At 40.9% G+C, this 22,915-nt stretch overlaps 2 protein-coding genes across 2 annotated transcripts; both read right to left on the bottom strand.

The window, feature by feature from the left end:
- Positions 1–6,252: 6,252 nt before the first annotated feature.
- THO5 (THO complex, subunit 5) lies at positions 6,253–22,050 on the bottom strand. Its single transcript, XM_078585332.1, has 8 exons — positions 21,782–22,050; positions 20,009–20,299; positions 19,302–19,638; positions 14,264–14,592; positions 8,227–8,459; positions 7,367–7,904; positions 7,137–7,283; positions 6,253–6,664 (listed from the first exon to the last, which is right to left on the bottom strand). Exons 1-8 carry the CDS (start codon positions 21,989–21,991, stop codon positions 6,419–6,421), a joined length of 2,331 nt encoding a protein of 776 aa, XP_078441458.1. The 5' UTR covers positions 21,992–22,050; the 3' UTR covers positions 6,253–6,418.
- Positions 11,971–13,722, bottom strand: LOC144711354 (uncharacterized). Its single transcript, XM_078585333.1, has 2 exons — positions 12,562–13,722; positions 11,971–12,262 (listed from the first exon to the last, which is right to left on the bottom strand). Exon 1 carries the CDS (start codon positions 13,588–13,590, stop codon positions 12,697–12,699), a length of 894 nt encoding a protein of 297 aa, XP_078441459.1. The 5' UTR covers positions 13,591–13,722; the 3' UTR covers positions 11,971–12,262; positions 12,562–12,696.
- Positions 22,051–22,915: the final 865 nt, after the last annotated feature.

The following is a 22,915-nucleotide window of genomic DNA, read 5'->3' as shown; positions in this document are numbered from 1 at the left end:
ATCATTCTAGCTGTTCAATGTCTTCTAATTACTCTGACTCATTTTCTACGGATTGTCTGATTTTTTCTATTTTATTTTTAGTTATGTTTTAAACAATGCAATGCTTGCAGGAGTGAAATTGTAAATCATGATTACGAAAACTTAAATAACAATTTTGGTATTGTTCTCATTGAAGTGTATCTTCATCAAGATCTGCAGATGATGTAGATGACAGTGGGAAGAGGGTACGGCTTTCATTGCATGCATGTTTTCAATTAGCCAAAGAGGCAGGTTTTATTATATGAGGAGAATAAAGATGACAAAATAAGAATAAGTATGCACAGAAACTAATTATTTACACACATAAGAACTAAAGTCATTTAAACCGGAATTACCAGCTAATGAGGTATTTTATTCAATTCTGCATTAATGTCTTTAATCAGTTTTATATATCTAGTTTGTTCATATGTGTTTACAATTAAGATGAATTTTCTTCGTCATAGTATGTCCCCTAGTCTGGTCTTTAGATTGTGCTCTTATATTGACACAATTTGAATGCTATTTTGAGAAACTTGCGCTATTTGAGGTAGTTGTCACAAATGAATAGTATAGCTAGTAGAACTATTTAAACCCAAAAATCGGCCATACATCTTTAGAAAAAAGGGAAACACCTCTGAAACAAAGTAACAAAAACATATTGCATTTTTTATGTAACTAAATGTCTGCTAGTAACTACTTGGGGATGAACTAATCTTCATCCATTGGTCATACCCAGTTCAGACTAATAAATACACATTGTCTATAAATTTAATGACTTTTACCATATGGAATTCTGCTAATCTCATCAAACAAATACAGAACATTTTATTGTAGTCAAACATATCAAGATCAACTAGAACCCTTTGAAACTCTTGGATTTGGAATAGTTCTCCCCAGAACCCTTCTAGAAACAATGGCTTAGTCCCTTTGACTCCAGCCCATCACCCTTAGAGTCAATATAATACAAATCTCATCAAACATCCCATTTATGCTCAGAGATTTCACTGAACCTCTCACTGGGGTTCAGATGTGACTCACCCTAGCCCTAGTAAACTCTTTGTAATGGGTAAAATATAAAGTTGTTTTATTATTCATCCATGAAACCTAAACACCCATGAAACAATAGAAAATCAGGGACCCAGAATCACATTATGTGTATCCAAAAGTTTCCATCTTGTAGGGATGGTCATCAAAAGTTGTTCTGTTGGGGCACATTCCAGAAATTTAAACCACCTGGAAGCTGAATCCACCCAGCCTCGCATGGTAGGTTGTCCCAATGACCAAACAACGCGGCCAAGATTATGTCTTCTAACCAGTTTTGAACCCAAAGATTGAACCTCTTAATCAATCACATACATGTGGCATTTCATTAATATGCACATTTTTTAGTAATAAACTATCCAAATTGCCCATTTGCTCTGGTCCAGGTCATGGCGATGGGCAGAGCAAATGCACTGCACAATGACCTCACAATTGTATACTTGGGCATAGCTTCATTTTGCTCTTCTTCATGAAGTTCTTTTTTATAATTGCGATTTATTTTGTATCTGACTCATATAACTTGCTTACTTTCTAGAGTCAATTATTTTATAATTGACTTAAGTGGCTCACGAGGCTCGTCTTCTAATATTTAAATCTCCCATGTGTAACATTAGGAATTGTGGACTACATGTAATTTTCCTTTCAAAACCCAAGTTGCTCTTAGGGGTGTGGTGGATCTAGGCACATCTTAGAGAGAGATCTCGGCCGTCTATTTTTTTGAATAAACTTGGACGGCCAAGATGATGCCACATGCCAGCACAGGAGGGACCAAGTCCTTCACATCTTGGGGTTCATAGTGGAGTCCAAATCTTGATCATTAGATCTTCATCCAATGTAAAGATCTTTAGCTGATACCACATTATTTCTAATTAAAGTATTCTAACTTGATTTGTTTAAATCTCACATTACAGAGTTATTTCTTATGCTGAGGTTTATGGCTATTATCAATACAAGGGATTTACTTGTGTATACATAATTTGTCAGTGAAGAAAAAATCTGGACGATGAGCATGACATGTTATCTTACATCAGGTTATGGTCATAGTCTACCAAAATTTTACTGATCACACAGAGAAACAAACTTTAAGCTTGTTCATTGTTAAGAAAGCTATGTTTATTAAACATGAAGTATTCAGGGAAATCCTTACATAAAAGTATCATAACTAAATGGACCCATCCAACCTATTTCCCAAATAAAAGTTTTCATAATGGTAATGACAAAATCCAACCTTTTGAACTCAGAAGTATCTCAATATCCCTACATGAGAGCGTAAACAAAGTTCATATCATAATACTGTTGAAAAGTTCCCTTGACTAGATTATTGGTGTCATATAAAGTTATCCATTGACATGAAGAGTGGATTCAACAGAATTATCATCTAAGTGCACAGGAATAATCATAAATTCCTCAATTGAGAAACTTGTCCAAAAAATTCAATAGTATCTAAAACAAAAGTAGTGTTACTTATCCTTAGTGGGTTCCTAAGAATTATGAAATTACGCAATCTCAATTGCACACCATTTTTTTTGCTAGAATGGGGATCATACCTCCAGATCAAACTAATTCTTATGACTACATATAGATCGTATATGAGTTAGACGGTTCATAATTGCAAGAGGATGAAGTGCGCTAACAAAGGAAATTATCTAGTTGCATCTCACACAAAATTCAGGCTAATTTTTCTGAAATATCATTACAGATCAGAGAGTATTTTAGAAGAAAAATCTCAGAGAGAAATTGTCAGTAGTCTATTGTTTGAACAAGAGTACCATTGACAACTCTTGAGAACAGCTTAGAACGATTAATGAGATAGATAACTTGAGCTGCAGGGCTTTTCATAGTTCGATCGCTAAAATTGTGTTTACACAGACCTGCCCACTGTGAGCTTCATAGTTGACGTACTTTGGAAATCTATTTAGTGCCTTAGAATAAAATTACTTAACTTAGGCACATACTTTTAGTATGAATAAGAAAAATCAAAGAACATGAGATTAGATACTCTCTAAGCAGTGCACAATGAGAAATCGGCCAAGCACTGAGCACTCAAACCTCTGCTTGCTATTTCTAGACATCATCTTGGTTTCACAAGTCAATCTGACACGCATTCGAAGACTCAGGATTATAGCCTGAGAGATATTCTTTATGGCCAAGTATTTTCTTTTTTTGGAATCAATGTTTATGGCCAAGTATTGAGCACTCAAACCACCAGTAGCTATTTCTACACATCTTGGATTCACAATCTGATACGGTTGGAAGCTAAGGGTCACGTTTCACGAGGAATTCAAATAAAAGACATTATTTCTGATAGTTGTTTTTAAAAATCACTACGGCATAGTGAACTATAATGTCTCTGTGACATTGTATTGGCAACCAGAAATGTCTCTAATCATATTAACTGCGCCCAGTCAGCCTTTGCTGGCTTTGGTTATTGCAAGAGGAGGCAATATGTTCACTAATTGGGACACTACCCATGAAATATCTCGGACTTTTTTAAAGAACACAGATTGACTAAGGTGGAGATGAAGCTCAAGACAGAGTGTTGTCAAAGGGGGAAGGCTTGGTGTTGCTGCAACATGTGCTCTCAGCGATCCCTATCTTCTGCATCTCGCTCTTGAAACTACCAGTGAGGGTTGGCAACCACCTAGAAGGTATGATGAGAAGATTCCTGCGGAAATGCCATTTGGGAGGCCTAGGAGTATTGAAAATCTAGGAATTCAACATAGCATTACTGGCCAAGTGGGTGGGGAGTCTTGAGGGCCGAGCCAAACGTGGTTATGCTGCTGTAGACATGGTCGTTCTGTTCTTTTTGTGCGAATTTGTGCGAACTGTTCGTTCTGTTCGGTATTCCGAACAGAACAAAAACAAATTAGAACAGAACATCGCACAGACCCGTGTGCGGTTCTTTTGTTTGCTTTGTGCGAATGTGCAAATTTTGTTCATTTTACAAAAAAAAAGAACAGAACAAAGAATAAGGCCCTGTGCGGTTCTTTTGGGCGAATTTTTGTTCGTTTAAATCGAACAGAACAGAATGACCATGTCTAGTTATGCAGATCCTGAAGGACAATTATGGATCTAGCTTGGCCTGGGAGAGACGCACAGCTCTGCTCTAAGTTGTCATCTAAGTTTTGGTAGTCTGTTTTTGGCCTAGAGGAATGGACGGCTCAGGACACACTAAAGACAAAGTTCCCACGCATTTTTGCCCATGCACAGAACCCTCAAGCCCCAGTAGAGAGTGTTGGGTTAGTGTGTGGAATCCACACCCGCCCTGTCCAACTAGACAGTAGAGAACTATACAAGGATGCAGCAGAACTTATTACACCTACGTCCATAGAGAGGGACACAAGACGGAAGGGGTGGATAGGCAGATCCTTCTCCATCCGGGATGCCCATGCAAAGCACCAGACACATAGCAGAAGAACCAAGAACCATTTGTGCCTATCGCACCATATAGAAACAAAAAGCCTCTCCTCAAGGTGAGCTGCTCCTACGACGAAGACTAGTATTGAAGGTCATCTGGAAGAGGTGGCTCCAAAGAGCCTCAGCAAAATGTACTCCGCGTGCAAGCGGCAAAGAAGACAGCCCATCTCATCTTCAAATGCCTGTTTGCCAGAGCAGTGTGGCCCCATCAACCAACCACAAGCGTGGTCTCCTCAGAGGCCTTCTGAGATTCCATATAAGGTGGTGCACTCAGGGGCGAAAGGAGTGTGGTTGACCTTTTGCAATACTCTGGAAAATATGGCTTCATAGGAACAAGGTTACCTTCAATGGAAGGGAGATATCGCTAGACAAAGTTGTACTAGCAGAGGCAAGTCTCACATCTGCATAGTTTAAAGGGCCACAACCAGGGGGCATGGAGGCACGTCAGGACTTATGTGTACTAAATGAATATATCTATTTATCACATCAGGAGAGTCACCAATTTTGGGTGATCTTCCTTAATTTCCTTTTTAAAAAAGGTCCCACAGTCAAGTGACACAAGGAAATATTCACAAATATACAAGTTTTTAGGTTAAAGTAGAAAAAGGTAAAAATAGTGTCTTCTCTGCCAAGAAAGGGACTTCAAATCTCAAACACCAGAACTGGCCAAAATAAGGAACCAAAGATAAGGAATGTGACACGAGACTACCCAAGAAATACAAAGACACCGAAGGAGGCACGTGTAAGCCCGTACTAACATTGGATGGGATTTTGTGAGCCTAAAAGAAAGAGGGATGTACCCTCAAGGGGGGCTGTTAAACAGAAATCTGATAGGATCCTAGGGGTAATTTCGTCATGTTAGCCCACAGGGGCGTTTTAGTCATTTGCTTTTATGTATTTCCCTTTAAATAGGGATGCCCTCCCTTTAGGGGGGCAGCCAAGAAGAAAGAGATTGCATTAAGGTCTTCTTGTCTCCCCCCTCCTCGTCTAGGTCTGGTTTCTCCCTCTCCCTCTACGATCCCTGTCCTTCGTTATCGTCTCTACTTCACCGCATCTTCAGGCGGCTCGTCCCCGGCCAATCCCTACCCCTCAGCTCGGCCCTCCCCCGACCATTCCCGTTCTCCTCTCTTCCCCGGGAATTTCTACCTTACCTCGTCCTCTACCCTCCCTCCGATACGAACCTAGATCAAGGTTCGTATCAAAATCCAGCTTGGTGTCTTCTAAGAATCCTTTGGATTCTCCTCTCTTGGTGACAGCAGAAAGAGTTTCTGAAGGCTAGGGTTTGGACAACAGAAAGGACTCACTTTCTAAACCTTCTTACTGGCTTAATACGAGCTAATATCATAACTGGGTGGGTCCCACTAACCAACGTGGATTATTCCTGGAAAAAATCATGTGATACACAGATTGGTGGGCCAATTATAACTGTGACCCGCATACAACCATTTAAATTAAAGTAAACAATATGGGCCACTTAAAACGTGGCCAATTGACAATCTAGGGACAAAAAAACTATATTAAATAAAGATAAATAGCAGAAACATCTCTAATCAACAAGGACTTCTTCATATAGAAAGATTGCTGGGACTGATCACGAAGCGCAGATTAACTCCAATCTGGTGGTGGAGGTCGACTCAGTGGACTCAATGGAAGGGTCAATTCTTGAGAATTCTTGATTTTTTATCAGATCAGAGGAGATCTCTATCAGAATGTCAGCTTCACTATAACCAGGAGCATCGCAATAAAGTATTTTATGGAGGCAAAACTAAAGAGAAGAGTAAGGAACCAGAATAAGCATTGCAGAATACCGATCAGTAGTTTTCAGATTCTTTGAAGTATCAAGAATGTCACCAGAATAAGAAAAAAGGGTTTATATTGAAGCATGAAACAATAAAACAGGAGAAAGATTAGACCGTCAACTGTTTTTAGTACCTTATTAGTCTCAGGTTTTCTTCCAAGAAAGCAACTTCCTTCGGTCTCTTCCCCGGGCAGACCTCCCAAAAGACGAAGACCCGATGACTGGTTGCCATGGTCCAAGGTCAGCCAACGAGATGCTCCTCTGGGCAGGAGGGATAGTTTGCAATTGGTCAACATGCATGTCAAAAAGCATAGCTAAGCAGCAGATCTGGTTGGCCAAGATCTCATATTCCCATTCTTCTGACACCATGTTCATGATGTGAACATTGACCTGAAATCATGACACAATTTTATGAGAATGCCACGATATATATCAAAGAAGTCTGAGGGATTAAACCCCTAGTTAAGCTTAATCTTGCTTAGTAATTAACAAGGATTGCTGCTGCAAATAACTCAAACCCTACAAGATCAAGAGGGAAGGACAGGGGTCGAGCTGGGTAGGCCTTGGGTCGATTGAGCAGATCTCCATGTCAGCTCCTACGTGGTGATACTCCAGCTAGAACCACTCACGCACTAGGGTTTGAGGAAAGAGAATAACTTTGCCTACTCACATGGTCCACCCCCCATATTTATGGGGCTACAAATTGGGCCTACTCGATATCTGTTCTATTATGAAGGTTCTAGAAATAACCGCGAAGAAATAACGGAAGGTTACATCACAGTGAGAAATAAAGATGAAAAAACAGCGGGCTATCGAGTAGGCACTGAACACTAACAGCCAGATTTGAAGATAAGGAGAGTACCTCAGCCTCCATGGCACGGAGCTCATTAAACCATTCTGCACTGCAACACTCACTAGATGAAGAGCCACCACCTTCCTTTAGCAAGTCAGTTGCCATGCTCAGGCTAAAATTAGGCGGCCTCAGAGGGTACTCCACACTGATTTCAACCTGAAATGATACCCAAACCACATTTTTCAGACATTTTCGAGTCCATTGATCCATACTTCAACTAGCAAGGACAAAACCCCTACCTTCGCCTCCAGTTTCATTTTCTTCCCATTTTGAATCCTGCTGAGAACCATGGAAAATACTTTCAGCCCATACTCCTCCCATGGCCTTCTCCAGTTCTTCTTCATGCTTATGTCTTCTCCTTCGAGTTCGATGCCTGGTGCAACCTGCTGTTCTTCATCACTCTCCCAATCCATCACAAGGTCTGTGATCTCATCATGTCGTTTGAAGCTCATTGACTTCCCCAAATTAGAAGCAGTCGGTCTTTTCGACATCAAGTTCAAGCTCCTGGAAAGCTCCCCGGGAGAAACCGGTTTTGGATCGTCGGAGATGACTGGAAGCTGAGAAGCGGATGGAAGTTCTCCATCTTCCCTAGCACTTTCTCCCTCCTCCCTATTTGACCTTGCTGCTGAAGAATTATCCAAAGAGCCAACATCCACTGAGGTTGACCCAGGGGCTGACCACTGTTCCATAGTACATGAAGGTGAATGAAGAGCCCATGGAACATCAGTGCAGGAGATGGAAGGGAAGGTCAACCTTTTTAGCGACTCCATCTGTTTCCTGCATTTCAAAGAGGAAAGAATGCGGAGGGCTCATATAAACTACTGGCTCTGCCAGTGGAATAACCTCTGTTATGACGATAGTGTAGTTAAAATGAGGTCTCAGAACCTATTGGAAAGAAGGAAAAGAAAGCTAATCAGGGAGAGAAAGCATTGCAGACATGCATTTCACTTAAAAAAAACATATATATGGGATACTGAAAAATAAAGTGCAACTCTAGAACCTCAAACTACAAATGACATTGCAATGGAAGTTATAGATTTGCAGAAATCAAATTCCTGTTTTTTTGGAACATTTGGGGGGTCATTGAGCAGCGACTCACTGAAGAGCCGTATGTGCTTTTATCCTTGAACGGAGCCTCTGCAGAAATGTCTGAACGCGATTTTGATGGCGATACAGGGACAGTCCAGAGGGAGAACAACCCTTGTCTGACATTTGAAGCAAAGGCGGTGATTCGGGTAAAATATCCATTCCACCCAAATGTTGAGCCCACGTAAAAGGGCGTAAACTTCTCGCCTGAAAATTTATGTTGTCTCCTGCATAGGTCTTAGCTGCCTGCAAAAAGACAAAAAAGGGGGGGGGGGATTGAGAACACAAATCTAGTCTAATTTGTTGCTAGAAATAAGAGGAATTAACGATTCTACGTACGGAAACCTGAAGAGAACTTTAAAAATGTGCTATGATCCTCAACACCTAACGGGTGTATTTATGGCACATTCCCAAATTAGTTTTTTTAAAATTCATGTCTCTCTCAGCTAAGAAGGCATTCAAGAACCTATTGTGAATTGCACTGTGAGATCCTCCAAGAGGGGGTATGAGCATTAATCCAAGCCTACTGTCTTTTTTTCCTCGCTCCCTCCCTACAATAGTTTCATGAAGAAATCTCTTGAAATAAATATACACAAACACACAACATACACATATATATATCAAACTGTTTGACAAGCAATGCAATTGGAGGGGAACAAAGATCCCTAAGATAAAGAACATTCTTTAATCCGCCAAATATTTCCCAGTGATGGGTATGTTTTTGTTAGTTTGGGAGAAATAGAGAGAGATGTTGAGGAGAGGAGAAGCTCCAGCCAAGAGCGGCGCCTGAGACACAGTCTTGTAGACTAAAAAGAACAAAAACAAAGAAGAAGTGTTTGACGGCTAGGGCTTGGGGCCTTTTAAGAGGCCCCATTACAAGGTCCCACGTGTGAGTCACTTAAAGGCTCACACGTGGGATTTTACTTAAGTGAGAGTCGAATAAAAGGAAAGAACTCCCACGTGGGCCACTTATAGAACGTGGCCCACTCACAATGGAGAAAGAAATAAAGTGAAAAAAAGAGAAAGAGAGAGAGAGAGAGAGAGAGGGAGAGAGAGAGACTCGATTCAACACCCCCCCGCAAGCTAGGTGTGGATGTTGACCATGCCTAGCTTGGACACTAACTGTTGAAATCTCGGACCAGGCAGAGGCTTGGTGAAGATGTCGGCTTTTTGGTTGACGGATGGAATGTACTCTGGTCGAATGATTCCCCGATCAATGTTCTCCGAAAGATAATGCCGATTAATGGCCATATGCTTGGTCCTGTCATGTTGAACAGGATTTCTGGCAATTGCAAGGGCAGACTGATTGTCACAGTAGAGTTTGATTCCTTCACACCATCATATAATCCAATATCCTCCAACAAATGCTTCAACCAGCGACATTCTGAGACACCCCGCTTAAGTGCTCGAAGTTCAGCTTCCGCACTAGACAGAGAGACTTCCTTCTGCTTCTTACTCCTCCAAGTGACCAAACTACCACCCAAGAGTGTACAGTAACCGGATGTAGAGCGACGATCAATCACCGACCCGGCCCAATCAGAGTCAGTATAGGCTTCCAACGTCAGACCTCCTTCACGAGTGAATAGAAGTCCTTGTCCAACAGTGAATTTCAAATATGCCAGAATCCTGTAAGCTGCTCGCAAATGAATTTCATATGGCTCACTCATGAACTGACTCAATAGGCTGACAGCATACGAGATATCTGGTCTTGTATGGTTGAGGTAAATCAGTTTCCCAATCAACCTTTGATAAAGATGTTTGTCTACCGCCGCTCCATCATCTCCTTTTCCAATCTTTACATTAATATCAAGGGGGGTTGTCGCTGGCTTACACCCCAATTGCCCAGTTTCCTGCAGTAGATCCAACGTATACTTATGTTGGCTGAAAGAAATACCTTCGTTGGAGTATGCAACCTCAATACCCAAAAAATACTTCAATGGTCCAAGTTCCTTCATATCAAATTGTTTGGACAGTGCCTTGGTCAACCGATCAATTTCTTCTATATCTCCACCAGTAACAAGTATATCGTCCACATAGACTAGTAGAACAGTAACTGCTCCACCTGCTCCCTTCTTGATAAAGAGAGCATGATCTCCTCTAGCTTGGTAGTAATTCAATTCTACCATGGCCTTGGTGAAGCGTCCAAACCATGCCCTCGGTGATTGTTTCAACCCATACAGAGCCTTCTTCAGTCGACATACTTGATTTGGTTTTTCTGTCAATCGATATCCCGGGGGAAGCTGCATATAGACTTCTTCCTCCAACTCTCCATGGAGAAATGCGTTCTTCACATCAAACTGAAAAATTTCCCAATCACACTTAGCTGCAAGTGCAATCAAGACTCGGACGGTGTTAAACTTTGCTACTGGCGCGAATGTCTCACCATAATCAATTCCCTCTGTTTGTGTGTAACCCTTTGCCACTAGTCTGGCCTTGAGCCTTTCCAACGTTCTATCTGCCAGAAATTTGGGTGTGAACACCCATCGACATCCCACTGCCTTCTTTCCCTTGGGCAGGGAAGTAATCTCCCAAGTGTCATTCTTCATGAGAGCATACATTTCATCATCCATAGCTGCTTTCCAACCCGGATCTCGGAGGGCATCCTCGACTCTGTCTGGAACAACAATTTCACCCAGCAGAGTGAGAAAACTCCGATACTGACTGCTCAGTCTTTCATATTTCACGTAATGGCTGATCGGGCACTTCGCCTTAGCTCGGCACGACCTTACTCCCTTCCTCAATGCTATAGGCCAACCTGAGTCATCATCCGGTGCTTCTACATTCGTATCTGCAACTGCATCTTCTAGTGAGTGTTCCGGAACTTCTTGGGTCAATTCTTCCTCAGGATTAATTTGATTGTCCATAGCTCCCGCTGGTTCACCCTGCTCATCCGAAGGCTGAATCAATTCATCTTCGGCATCATCAACTATCTGCCCGCTTGTGTTGACCTCGATCTCCCCAGCTGGAGTGTCAGTAGAACAATGGGTTTGATCAGGAGTCAAATGACGTAGAAATTCAAATACGTGTGAGCCTTGTTCAGTCTGGGTTGTCGCAGACACATTGTCAGCAGTGGAGTACAGTTCTGTCTCGTTAAACACCACATCTGCCGACACAAAGAATCTTCTTGAAGGAGGGTGAAAGCACCTATATCCCTTTTGAGTCCCAGAGTATCCAACAAATATGCAACGGATTGCTCGTGGGTCAAGTTTGCCTAAATTCTGATGCACATACACCACACATCCGAATACTCGAGCAGGAAGTCCAGAGAACAGACGAACTTTCGGAAAAGATTCTCGTAGTCGATCCAGGGGACTGTTAAGATCAATGACTTTCATAGGAATTCTGTTTATCAGATAGGCTGCTGTCTGTACCGCCTCTCCCCAGTATTTCTTGGACAACTTTGCTTGAAATAATAGTGACCTGGCAGTGGCCAATGTGTAACCCAAACGCCTCTCAGCTAGCCCATTTTGCTGAGGGGTGTTGACACATGACGTCTCATGTATAATCCCCTGGCTCATAAAGTACGACTTAACTTCGGCATTGAGGAACTCAATTCCATTATCAGATCGAAAACGTTTGATCTTCTTCCCAAACCGATTCTGAATTCAACTGCACAATTCGACAATTACTGTTCGCACTTCTGCTTTAGATTTCAGCAAGTATAGCCACATCGCCCGACTGCAGTCAACAAACACAATGAAATAACGGCTGCCCGTTAAACTCTCCACTGGGCAGGGCCCCCAAACATCACTGTGTATACAATCAAACGGGGAAGAGCAGCGATCATCCATAAATTTAAAAGTAGTTCTTCGAAGTTTGGCCATACAACAGGCCTCACAAAACAATTTTTCAGCTAAAATCCCATTAAACATAGAGGGATAACAAGTCTTAAGTAAGTCAAAAGGAGGGTGTCCCATCCGTTGATGTAGACGGATCACCCTTTCCTCCTTGGTGATCGTATGTTGTGACACCATGCACTGTCGAGGCAAGCCATCAAGGATGAGTAAGCCACCTTCCCTCCTAAAGGACGAAATCTTCCTCCCGGAGACCTTGTCATACAAAAAACAGTCATCACTGTCCAGAATAAATTGGCAACCCAAATCATCAACTACTTTTTGTATAGATATCAAGTTTGTCCTTAGGCCCTCTACATGTAAGACTTCTTTGAGGAGCCCAAGGGGGGGAACCCGAATCTTTCCAACTCCCTTTACTGACAGATAACCATCTCCAGCTGTTTGGACTCTATGTGTCACTTCAGCAGGGCTATACTCGGTGAATTGCGACGCATCTGGGGACATATGATCTGTTGCCCCAGTATCGGCAATCCAATCATGGGGAGAGGAATTACCTGACTTTGCCAATGAGGTAGAGCTGAGTTTTTCTTGCACTTCTTCAACTGCTTGACTCGTCCCGGCTGCTCCAGAGTTTTGTGGTTGGGAAGTAGATACATAAGCCTTCTTCCCTGCGTTCTGATTCTTCCATGCTAGCTTCCAACAATTCTCTTTAGTATGTCGACGCCTTTTGCAGTAGGCGCAGAACAGTGCATCACGACTGTCTTCCCCTTCTGGTGAAGCAGTCGAGTTAGGTGGCGGTGGACGAGTGGGCCAGCTCGTATTTGGAGCCGCTTTAGCCTCTGGCTTCCTTGATAAAAATGCAGCGGAATTTTGAGTCTGAGGATCAGAGGCAACACGCAGTCGACTCTCTGCCTGTCTGATTGCTCCAATAGTTCTTCCAGACTAGGCAATTTTTCTCTGTGCAGGAGCTGGCTCCTCACAGATTCATACGTGGGATTGAGACCCATCAGAAAAGTAAATAATCTCTGCTTCAAAATATACTGCCGCTCCACTGACTGTGGGTTGTGAGTGGGCCACAAGTAGTCAATTTCTCTCCAGACTGCTTTCAGTTTTGAGGAGTACTGAAGTACATTGTCCGTCCCTTGACGTGCTTGAGTCGCCTGGACATTTAACTCGTAAATCCTCCAGTCATGACTCTGTTCTTCACTGTATTTCTGAATATCATCCCACATTTCTTTTACTGTATCACAGTAGAGGAAATCTCGCCGCATCTCTGGTGTCATCGATCTGAGCATCCAGCTGAGGATCAGAGATTCCTCAGCCCTCCATTTTTTGTACTCTGGATCCGATGCAGCTCTTGGATCATCTGTCAAGTGGTCTCCCAGCTGGCATCCATACAGAGTGAGAGTGACCATCTTGGACCACTCAAACATATTTCCCCCATCAAACTTGACTTCTGGTGGGGGAAAAATAAAGTTAGGACGACCAGCATCTTGAACTTGAGGAGAGTCAGACTCTCCTTGTCTAACTCCACTCAGTCCTTCATCAACAGTAGCCAAAATTTCATCGCCATTGTTTGGCATTGCAGACAGAGCTTGAGGAAATCTGAGACGAGCTAACAGCAACAGGGAACACCTCCAACAACGACTTGATCTGCTCCAGTTGATGAGCCCTTCGAGGATCAGAGATGCTCTGATACCATGTTAGTTTGGGAGAAATAGAGAGAGATGTTGAGAGGAGAAGCTCCAGCCAAGGGCGGCGCCTGAGACACAGTCTTGTAGACTAAAAAGAACAAAAACAAAGAAGAAGTGTTTGACGGCTAGGGCTTGGGGCCTTTTAAGAGGCCCCATTACAAGGTCCCACGTGTGAGTCACTTAAAGGCTCACACGTGGGATTTTACTTAAGTGAGAGTCGAATAAAAGGAAAGAACTCCCACGTGGGCCACTTATAGAACGTGGCCCACTCACAATGGAGAAAGAAATAAAGTGAAAAAAAGAGAAAGAGAGAGAGAGAGAGAGAGAGAGAGAGGGAGAGAGAGAGACTCGATTCAACAGTTTTCTTAAATATTTTGGCGTACAAACGGAGGTTCACCAAGCTGGGTGATCTTCTTTATTGTTTATATATATATATATATATATATATATATATATATATATTGGCGTACAAAAAATGAAAAAAAATAACAAAACAGAGATGATTAGATAAGGCATAAATTAAATGAATCAGCATGAGCTGAGAAAGAAAGTAGACCCGTACTTCATGAGGAAGCTCAATTCCAACATCATCAGGAAATAAGTTACACAACATATTCTCCAACTTTTGGTCTCCACCTTCAACACCAACACAGACTACATTCAACTTGACCAAGAACTCAAATCTCAGAGAAACCAATTTCAAAGGCTTGGCAGCAGGAGATTCATCATCAAACATGTGAAGGAAAATATAAAGTGGATGTGACTGGAAGATTCCAGAACTGTCGACTGTGTCTTTGGATGAAGTTTTCTTTGGCCTTTTCCTCCTCCTCTGACCTTCATCTTCATCATCAACCAAGTCGTCATCCAGTTTTCCAGCCTCAACACTGGTTCCTGTATTTGTGATTAATAGTAGTAAAGGAAATCAAAGTGAAAACCAATAAAAAAATGACATTAAAGCATATCAGACCAACCAAGATATCAACGATGAGGATGTGCATCAAACACATCGATGATGCGGTTATGTGATTCATATGAGCTTTCTTCCTCAACATCAGATATAAGACATTAAATGTAATAACGCTAAACTTTAAAAAAAGACAATAGATCATTATCACTCACAAATTGAGTATGAAAGCCTTCTCATTATGCACAAATAAATCAAAAACAGCCTATTTACGCAGATTTTTGTCATGTTTTTTTAATGCAATAATTCTTAAGCGCAGAATAAGATGAATAAAAACATTAGAATTAGAGGCACCAAATTCTACCATGTCGAAATTAACTAATAAAGATCGTAATAATGTAGATATGTTTCCAACATTCCGGACGCAACCCACAGCATCCAAGGCACATTCGATTGATTTTTTTAGACAGACAATCTACTCTATCCTTGTTTTTTGTTTCCTTTATTTATTTTCTTGTGTCATGAACCTTTAACTGGATTGTAGTCGGTTTTACGGATAACACAAAATGAGGAAAATAAGTATTGAGTAAATTGGCCTACTCTACTAACTTTATTCTCGGGTATTAAACCTGTGTCACTTGAGGAATAGTTTAAATTGAGATTTTTAGACAGTCTCCTCTTTCTTTGCGCATTGCTTTTACCAAATTCTCCTCATTGTATAATTTGGATTGTCTTCAATGGGATAAACAAGTATCACGTAAATTGCCATCGCTTATCTCCTTTTCTATCACGTAATCAACAGGTATCACTGAAGTAATAGTAAGCCTTTCATTAGGAAAGCTCTCGTCAAGAAAGGGATATCTTGGGCCAAGCTCGGTGGGGCCCACTACCCGATTTTAAAATCGGGACAATAACGGCTAGTTTTTTACTAGCCGTTATGAACAGTAAATTAGCCGTTAAACGGCCAGTATATATACCTACTTGAGTAACAAAAAACTTGAACATTTTCTCTTAAATTCTGTTCTTTCTCTCTACTTCCTCTATTCTCTCATTCTCGCCCAAGAGTGTCTACACAATTCTGTCATGGTATCAGAGCAGGATCTCTGATCTTGCATTTGATATTTGTTGTTTTTTGGAGCTTAAGAGCATCCTACGGGAGGCTACCTAAAGCATCCAGAGAATTGCTTCCGCTGCGTCTACACCATGACTGAGGAGTCAGTGAAGATTCAGGCCCCGGCCGTATCGTCTACATCATCTGGGCACCAGTTGATCATCCCGGATCGATGGCTGACGCATCTTCCGGTGCTTGCAAAGTGCAATATATTCAATGGCCACAATCTCCTCCTGTGGTCAAGAACAATCCAAGCTGCCTTGAAGCCTCGCAATCTTCTACACCTTTTGACTGAAGATCCTCCAAACGAAGATCATCCAGACTTCCAGAGATGGACCATGGAGGAGGAATTCGTATTTGGTTGGATGCTTGATTCTCTCTCTTCAGAGCAGCTCACAAGGTACACATCATACGCGACTTCTAAAACTTTATGGAAAGCCGTCCATAGAAATCATTCTAAGAAGCATGACAAGACGAAGATAATTACTCTCATCGTCCAGTCATATACTCTCAAGCAAGGAGACATGGATGTGCTTACCTATTCCAATAAACTGAGAGACATTCACAATGAGCTGGATCATTGTCGTCCACCCTCTACTGATCCAGTGGCTAGAGCCCATGAGGCAACTAATCGCCTCTGTCAGTTCCTTAATGGTCTTAGACCAGAATTCGAACTTGTCAGGAGTCAGCTTTACAACCGAGAAGATGAACCCTCATATGACGAGGCTGAATCCAAGGTGATGCAAGAAGAAAGTCGTTTGAATTCTGTTAAAGGAGCCATTGAAGGTACAGCTTATATAGCAAAAGGTCAGCCCCAGCAGAAGGGAGATCAAGAAAAAACTAACAAAGAGGATATATTCTGTAACTACTGCAAAAAGAGAGGACATACCAAAGAGAAATGCTGGAAACTACATGGAAAGCCTCCCCACATTGCAAGAGCACATCTAGCCCAGCAGGAACAAAATTCTGGTAATACTCTTCCCTCAATGCAGGACCTCCAGAAGGTGATAGAGGAAATTCAAAATTTGAAGACAATCATTCACTCTGGTTCTGTCATCGGCTCCACCTCAATGGCCAATACGGGTAACAATGATTTTTTAACACAAATAGCTTTGTTTACTAAGGATCTAACAACTGCTTGGATCCTAGATTCAGGAGCTACGGAGCATTTGTCATCTAGGAAGGAATCCTTCATGACATATGAAAAACTTGCTCCTGGGAAGCATGTACAAACTGCTGATGGAACACTACTTCCAGTAGTGGGAATAGGCAATTTGGCCATACATCCAATTGGCAAACTTAAAAATGTTATACATGTTCCAAAACTGTTTGTGAATTTAATCTCTGTTCAACAGTTAGCTAAGATAAATGAGTATACTGTTCTGTTTGATAATCTGGATGCTTATTTGTGTCATAAGGAACTCGGGTGGAGGATTGGACTAGCTAAAGTCCAACAAGGACTCTACTACCTTCCATGCCAAAAACATGGAGTCTTAGGAGGAGATCAAACGAGAACAGTAGCTACTGCTACATCAAAGGAGTCACTTATGGCGATTCATCAAAGGATGGGTCATCCATCTTTCTTCTTCTTAAAACAAATGTATCCGCATTTATTCAAAAACTGTTTGATGGAAAATTTGATATGTGAAGCATGTCAATTAGGAAAGTTTAAACGTACTACCTATCCACCAAGTAAATCCTACTCAACTAAACCTTTCCAAATAATTCACTGCAATGTTTGGGGACCCTCTCCACAACAGGATATACTAGGATTCAAGTATTTCCTAGTCTGTGTAGATGACTATAGTAGATATACCTGGGTGTTTCTTCAGAAACACAAACACGAAGTGACTCAAAATATCAAGGTGTTATGTGCCTTGATCAAGAGACAATTTGGTGATCCAGTACAAGGACTTAGAACAGACAATGCCAAAGATTTCCTAAACAACGGATTACTAGAATTTGTTACCAGTGAAGGTATAAGACATGAGACTTCATGTCCTTATACTCCACAACAAAATGGAGTTGCTGAAAGGAAAATTGGTGATATAGTGGACAGGGGAAGAACTTTACTAGTGCAAGGAAATGTCCCAGCAAACTTATGGGGATTTGCAATCATGACAGCTACCCACTTAGTGAATAGACTTCCTTCAAGGACTCTAGATTTTAAGAGCCCACTTGAGTTAATGGAAATGCACTATCCTAATGTGCGACTAAAAACAGGATTACCTGTTAAAATCTTTGGGTGTGTTGCCTATGTATACAATCATACGCATAAACAGAATAAGCTATCTACAAAAGGTTTGAAGTGTGTATTTATTGGATATTCTGTTACTCAAAAAGGATACAAGTTATATCATCCAATTACTCGAAAGTATATTGTATCCAAAGATGTAGTATTTGATGAAACATCCTTCTACCCGATTTTAAAAAAGGGATATCTTGGGCCAAGCTCGGTGGGGCCCACTACCCGATTTTAAAATCGGGACAATAACGGCTAGTTTTTTACTAGCCGTTATGAACAGTAAATTAGCCGTTAAACGGCCAGTATATATACCTACTTGAGTAACAAAAAACTTGAACATTTTCTCTTAAATTCTGTTCTTTCTCTCTACTTCCTCTATTCTCTCATTCTCGCCCAAGAGTGTCTACACAATTCTGTCAGTCTTCAATGGGATAAACAAGTATCATGTAAATTGCCATCGCTTATCTCCTTTTCTATCACGTAATCAACAGGTATCACTGAAGTAATAGTAAGCCTTTCATTAGGAAAGCTCTCGTCAAGAAAGGAAGACTACATAGTTATCAACGGATACTAAATTTTTCTTAACTTTTTGCAGTTGCTTATATTCTGCTAGTGCCTTTTGATATTTCATTTTTTTCCTCTTCTCCTAGATACTTTAAAAGTGTCCATATGAGGCCTGAAGAGAACCATCATAATGGAAATTTCTCAAACATTAGTCAATGTTGAACTAAGGCATCCTTCCCTGAGTTGTTTTATCTATTTTTCTCGTAACTAGTATAGGGCCATAAGTGACTAAGCCCATACCAGATAACTTATGTTGTCTTTATTATTCTAGACCCATTAGTGACTTACTCCTAATAGGGCCTTCACCTGTCACTGGTATTTCACCCAGTGGTCACTGAGTTACGACTATGAGGTTCTTATTTCCAAACCCCAGCCTCCCACCGTCGCATCCAGAAGAGCACTGACGCTGCAGAGTTCCACGTTAAGTGTGGCCCAATATGTAACCTATATAAATATGGGTCATCCCATGAGTAGTACATGACGTTTTCTGAATTTTTTTTCCTTCAGAAAGACAGCTAAGGCGGCCAGGTTTTGATGGACGAAGGTATTTTTTTATAATTCACCAAAAACCTATGACCTATTAAAAACTATGGATAAAACTAGAAATAATATACAGAAAAAATCTGAAGCCATGAACACAAGAAATTATGAAGACGTTATCAGCATTATGCTGCAGGATCACGAAGAAGGAATTTTTGCAGAACGTGACAAAATGAAATCAAATAACGGAATAAATACCACATTAAAGTTGACATGTAATTCCATAAAAATGTTACCTGAATCCTTGCTCGCTTGTTGTTGGGCAAAAACCTGAGCATCCTTGATGCTTCCAAGTATTTCAAGTTCAATACTTTCCCCAAAAGCTTCTTTCTGAGACAGCAGTTGTGTGTATAGAATGTAAAGAGGAAGAGGTAACAACTCTGCTGCAGAGTTCTGCTTTGACTTTTTGGTGTGAAGAACACCCAACTGTTGTTGAACTGGTAGTGATGCTTTCTTCAATGACTTCAAATGTGAAGGAAGACTGGACAAAAACTTCTTCCTTTCCGAAAGCCTCTCCACAAGTTCTTTCTTACGCAGCTCCAGTTTCTCACGAAGTTTGCAAAGCTCCTTTCTCTGATTCATAAAAATAATAAACGATGATGGGCCAACCCATAACTCTAATCGTGGAGCATGTCAATTCTAATCGATCTAAAATTTTGAATTAATGATACATATCATACTTCAATACATGTCCTAAAAGTTTTCAACTAAAATCATAAGCTTTAATACATAATCATAAAGATAATAGGAAAAAATTCATTCCTTTTAATTCCATAACTACTTCCTCCTGCAGTAGATGATGTCCAAGGATGAATTGGACATGGCATTAGTTGACCATGGGTTAAACTGATCAACTACGAAAGGGATAGGGGTAACAGACATTCAAAGCTAATAGCTTACTCAAATATGTTTGCCCCACTACAATTTCATATGTTGTGCGTACCTGATGAAGCTCATAGTTCAATCTCTTCAGCATCAGATCTTGTGCACCGTCATTGGAGAGAACTCCACCTTTAATATCATCCGGTGCATCCCTAAAGAACTCCTCCTCAGAAACAAGTTCAATGTTAGGGTACTTAGAACGGAAGTCCTTGCAGGCTTTGATAGCTTTCAAGTAATGGTTCTTTTCATATGTCAGATTGTGCAACTGCAGGGTCGTGATGTCCACTGGCGCCTTAGCCTTCTCTGTTTCCTCCTTCACCCTGTCCTCTTCCAGCAGGATTGAACGATTCACCTATAAAAAAAAAATCCACCCGCAGACCAAAGAATTACCTCAAAATGCCAAGAAAATCATCAAATAAGAAAACTTAGTCAGAGAAACGCGAGCTGAAGATGCGGGTACCTTTTAAAAATGATTTACCTTTATAAAAATTCATCCACCACGTGAAACAAAGAAAAGCATCAAATGCCAAAAAAAATGAAATAAGCAATCCCAGTAAGAGAAACGAGAGCTGAAGATGCTGATACCATAAAAAACTGATTCAGCTTTAGAAAAAAGAAATCCATCAATGGACCACAGATAACCACAAAAAGGAAGTAAAGATGTTTCTTTTTGAAAACATAAGGGAGTAAAGATGTTGAAAACTGATTCAGATTAAAAGAAACCAATCCATCCGGGGGCCGAAAATTACCACACAGAAAGGAAATAAAAATAAGAATATATGAAAACCCAGACAGAGAAACGAAAGCCGAGGATGCGTGTATCTTATAGAACCAACTCGCCGTCAAAGAAACAAATTCAACCCACCCATGAAACAAAGAAAAACAACAAATGCCAAGAAAAATAAGCAAACCCAGTAAGAGAAACTAGAGTTGAAGATGCTGGGACCTCAGAGAAACGATTCAACTTAAAAAAAAAAGTCGGGCCACTAGTGAAAACACAGAAAAACAACACTAAAATCCAAGAAAATTTATAAAATAAGCAAACCCGGACAGTCAAGAGAAACGAGAGTTTCAGCTGCTGGGACCCAAGAGAAACGATTCAACCTTAAAGAAAAAAATCAAGCCACGAATGAAAACAAAGAAAAACAACACCAAAAGCCAAGAAAAACAATTAAGATCATAATTATAACAAAAAGCGAACCCATTCAGTCAGAGAAACGAGAGCTGCAGATGCCGGGACCTCAGAGAAACGAAGAAAACAAAGAAAACCAACGCCAAAAACCAAGATCAACAATTAAAATCATAATTATAAGAAAATTCAGCCAATCAGAGAAACGAGAGCTGCAGATGCCGGGACCTCAGAGAAACGAAGAAAACAAAGAAAACCAACGCCAAAAACCAAGATCAACAATTAAAATCATAATTATAAGAAAATTCAGCCAATCAGAGAAACGAGAGCTGCAGATGCCGGGACCTCAGAGAAACGAAGAAAACAAAGAAAACCAACGCCAAAAACCAAGATCAACAATTAAAATCATAATTATAAGAAAATTCAGCCAATCAGAGAAACGAGAGCTGCAGATGCCGGGACCTCAGAGAAACGAAGAAAACAAAGAAAAACAACGACAAAAGCCAAGAACAACAATCAAAATCATAATTATAAGAAAATTCAGCCAATCAGAGAAACGAGAGCTGCAGATGCCGGGACCTCAGAGAAAACGAAGAAAACAAAGAAAAACAACGCCAAAAGCAGAGAAGAACAACAATTAAAATCATAATAAAAAGGAAAGCAAACCCACTCAATCAGAGAAACAAGAGCAGAAGACCTAGGCACCTGACGAAGAGTGATGAAGACGAGAGACATCTGAGTGAAAAGCTCGCGCAGCTCCGATTTGGGGCCTCCTTCCTTGCTCACAAGAATCATCTTCGCGGCAATCTCTTCCATCGCCTTCCTGCTCTCTTCCAGCAACTCGTGAGGCGAACACTCTGCATTGGATTCATCGACGAAGTCCCCCTTGCTCTCTTCTTCTTCCTCCTCCGCCATGGCCGATCTCTCCCTCTTCTCTTCTGCAGCTCAACCCCAAAACTGAACTACTGTTCTTCTTTCCCAGTTTTAAAGAGTTTTAACTTAGAAGGCAGTTTTACAAAAAAGCCCTCCACATTCCCAACTATTTTGTTTTCCCCTACTTTGGGTTTTTTAGGGTATCTTCTATAGTTCATTCAACAATTTTTTTTTTCTGGCACATTTTTTGAACAGGGGCTTATTTTTCTAGACTTTTTTTTTGTTTTATTTGGGTACTTGAGGCTATCTTCTGTTGTTGATTATTAGGGTTTTTAGGGTATCTTCTATAGTTGATTCAACAATATTTTTCTTTTGAAAAAAGTTAGTTTTGGCACATTTTTTGAACAGGTGCTTATTTTCTAGACTTTTTTTGTTTTACTAGGGTACTTGAGGCTATCTCCTGTTGTTGATTATTAGGGTTTTTTAGGAAATCTTCTATAGTTGATTCAACAATATTTTCTCTTTTGAACAAAGTTGGTTCTAGCACATTTTTTGAAGGGCTTATTTTATAAGACATTTTTTGTTTTAGATTAGCTGATACTTAGACTATGCTAGCTCGTTTACGCAACCTGATGTGGGTCCGTTCGTGCCGGGTACGACTGACCCAAGAGACGTGCTCATTGACTGAATGAGTTGTGCGCTAGACGACACGAGGGGGGGTTTATACGTGTAAAGGTTAAGTGTTTGCCTGGGTTTGCAGGCGTTGAGCGAGCGTACGTATCCCAATGAGACATGTACCCCACTCTCCCATGCCCGTGACAAATAGTTAACAGATACAATTGTGATACTTGGGATGTCAGTGAAGAGTCCTTGGTTGTCAACAGCTGATTCTTGTCAATCTCGGAGTCTGTTTCAGAACCAGGATTATACCTTAAGAAGTAAACACATAGACTATGCCCAGGACGC

Source organism: Wolffia australiana, chromosome 13 (assembly GCF_029677425.1).
Source record: "Wolffia australiana isolate 7733 chromosome 13, ASM2967742v1".
Taxonomy (NCBI): Eukaryota; Viridiplantae; Streptophyta; class Magnoliopsida; order Alismatales; family Araceae; genus Wolffia; species Wolffia australiana.
Note: the sequence above shows the minus strand (reverse complement) of the source record. Positions and strands in the feature narration are given on the sequence as shown.

Excerpts from the sequence above, each read along its gene's own strand:
- LOC144711354 (XM_078585333.1), bottom strand. The coding sequence starts at position 13,590 with ATGCCAAACAATGGCGATGAAATTTTGGCTACTGTTGATGAAGGACTG.
- THO5 (XM_078585332.1), bottom strand. The coding sequence starts at position 21,991 with ATGGCGGAGGAGGAAGAAGAAGAGAGCAAGGGGGACTTCGTCGATGAA. Across the intron at positions 19,639-20,008 it reads TGAACTATGAGCTTCATCAG|AGAAAGGAGCTTTGCAAACT; the intron begins GTACGCACAACA and ends TTTATGAATCAG. Across the intron at positions 7,905-8,226 it reads AAAGCACATACGGCTCTTCA|GAAACAGATGGAGTCGCTAA; the intron begins GTGAGTCGCTGC and ends TTTGAAATGCAG.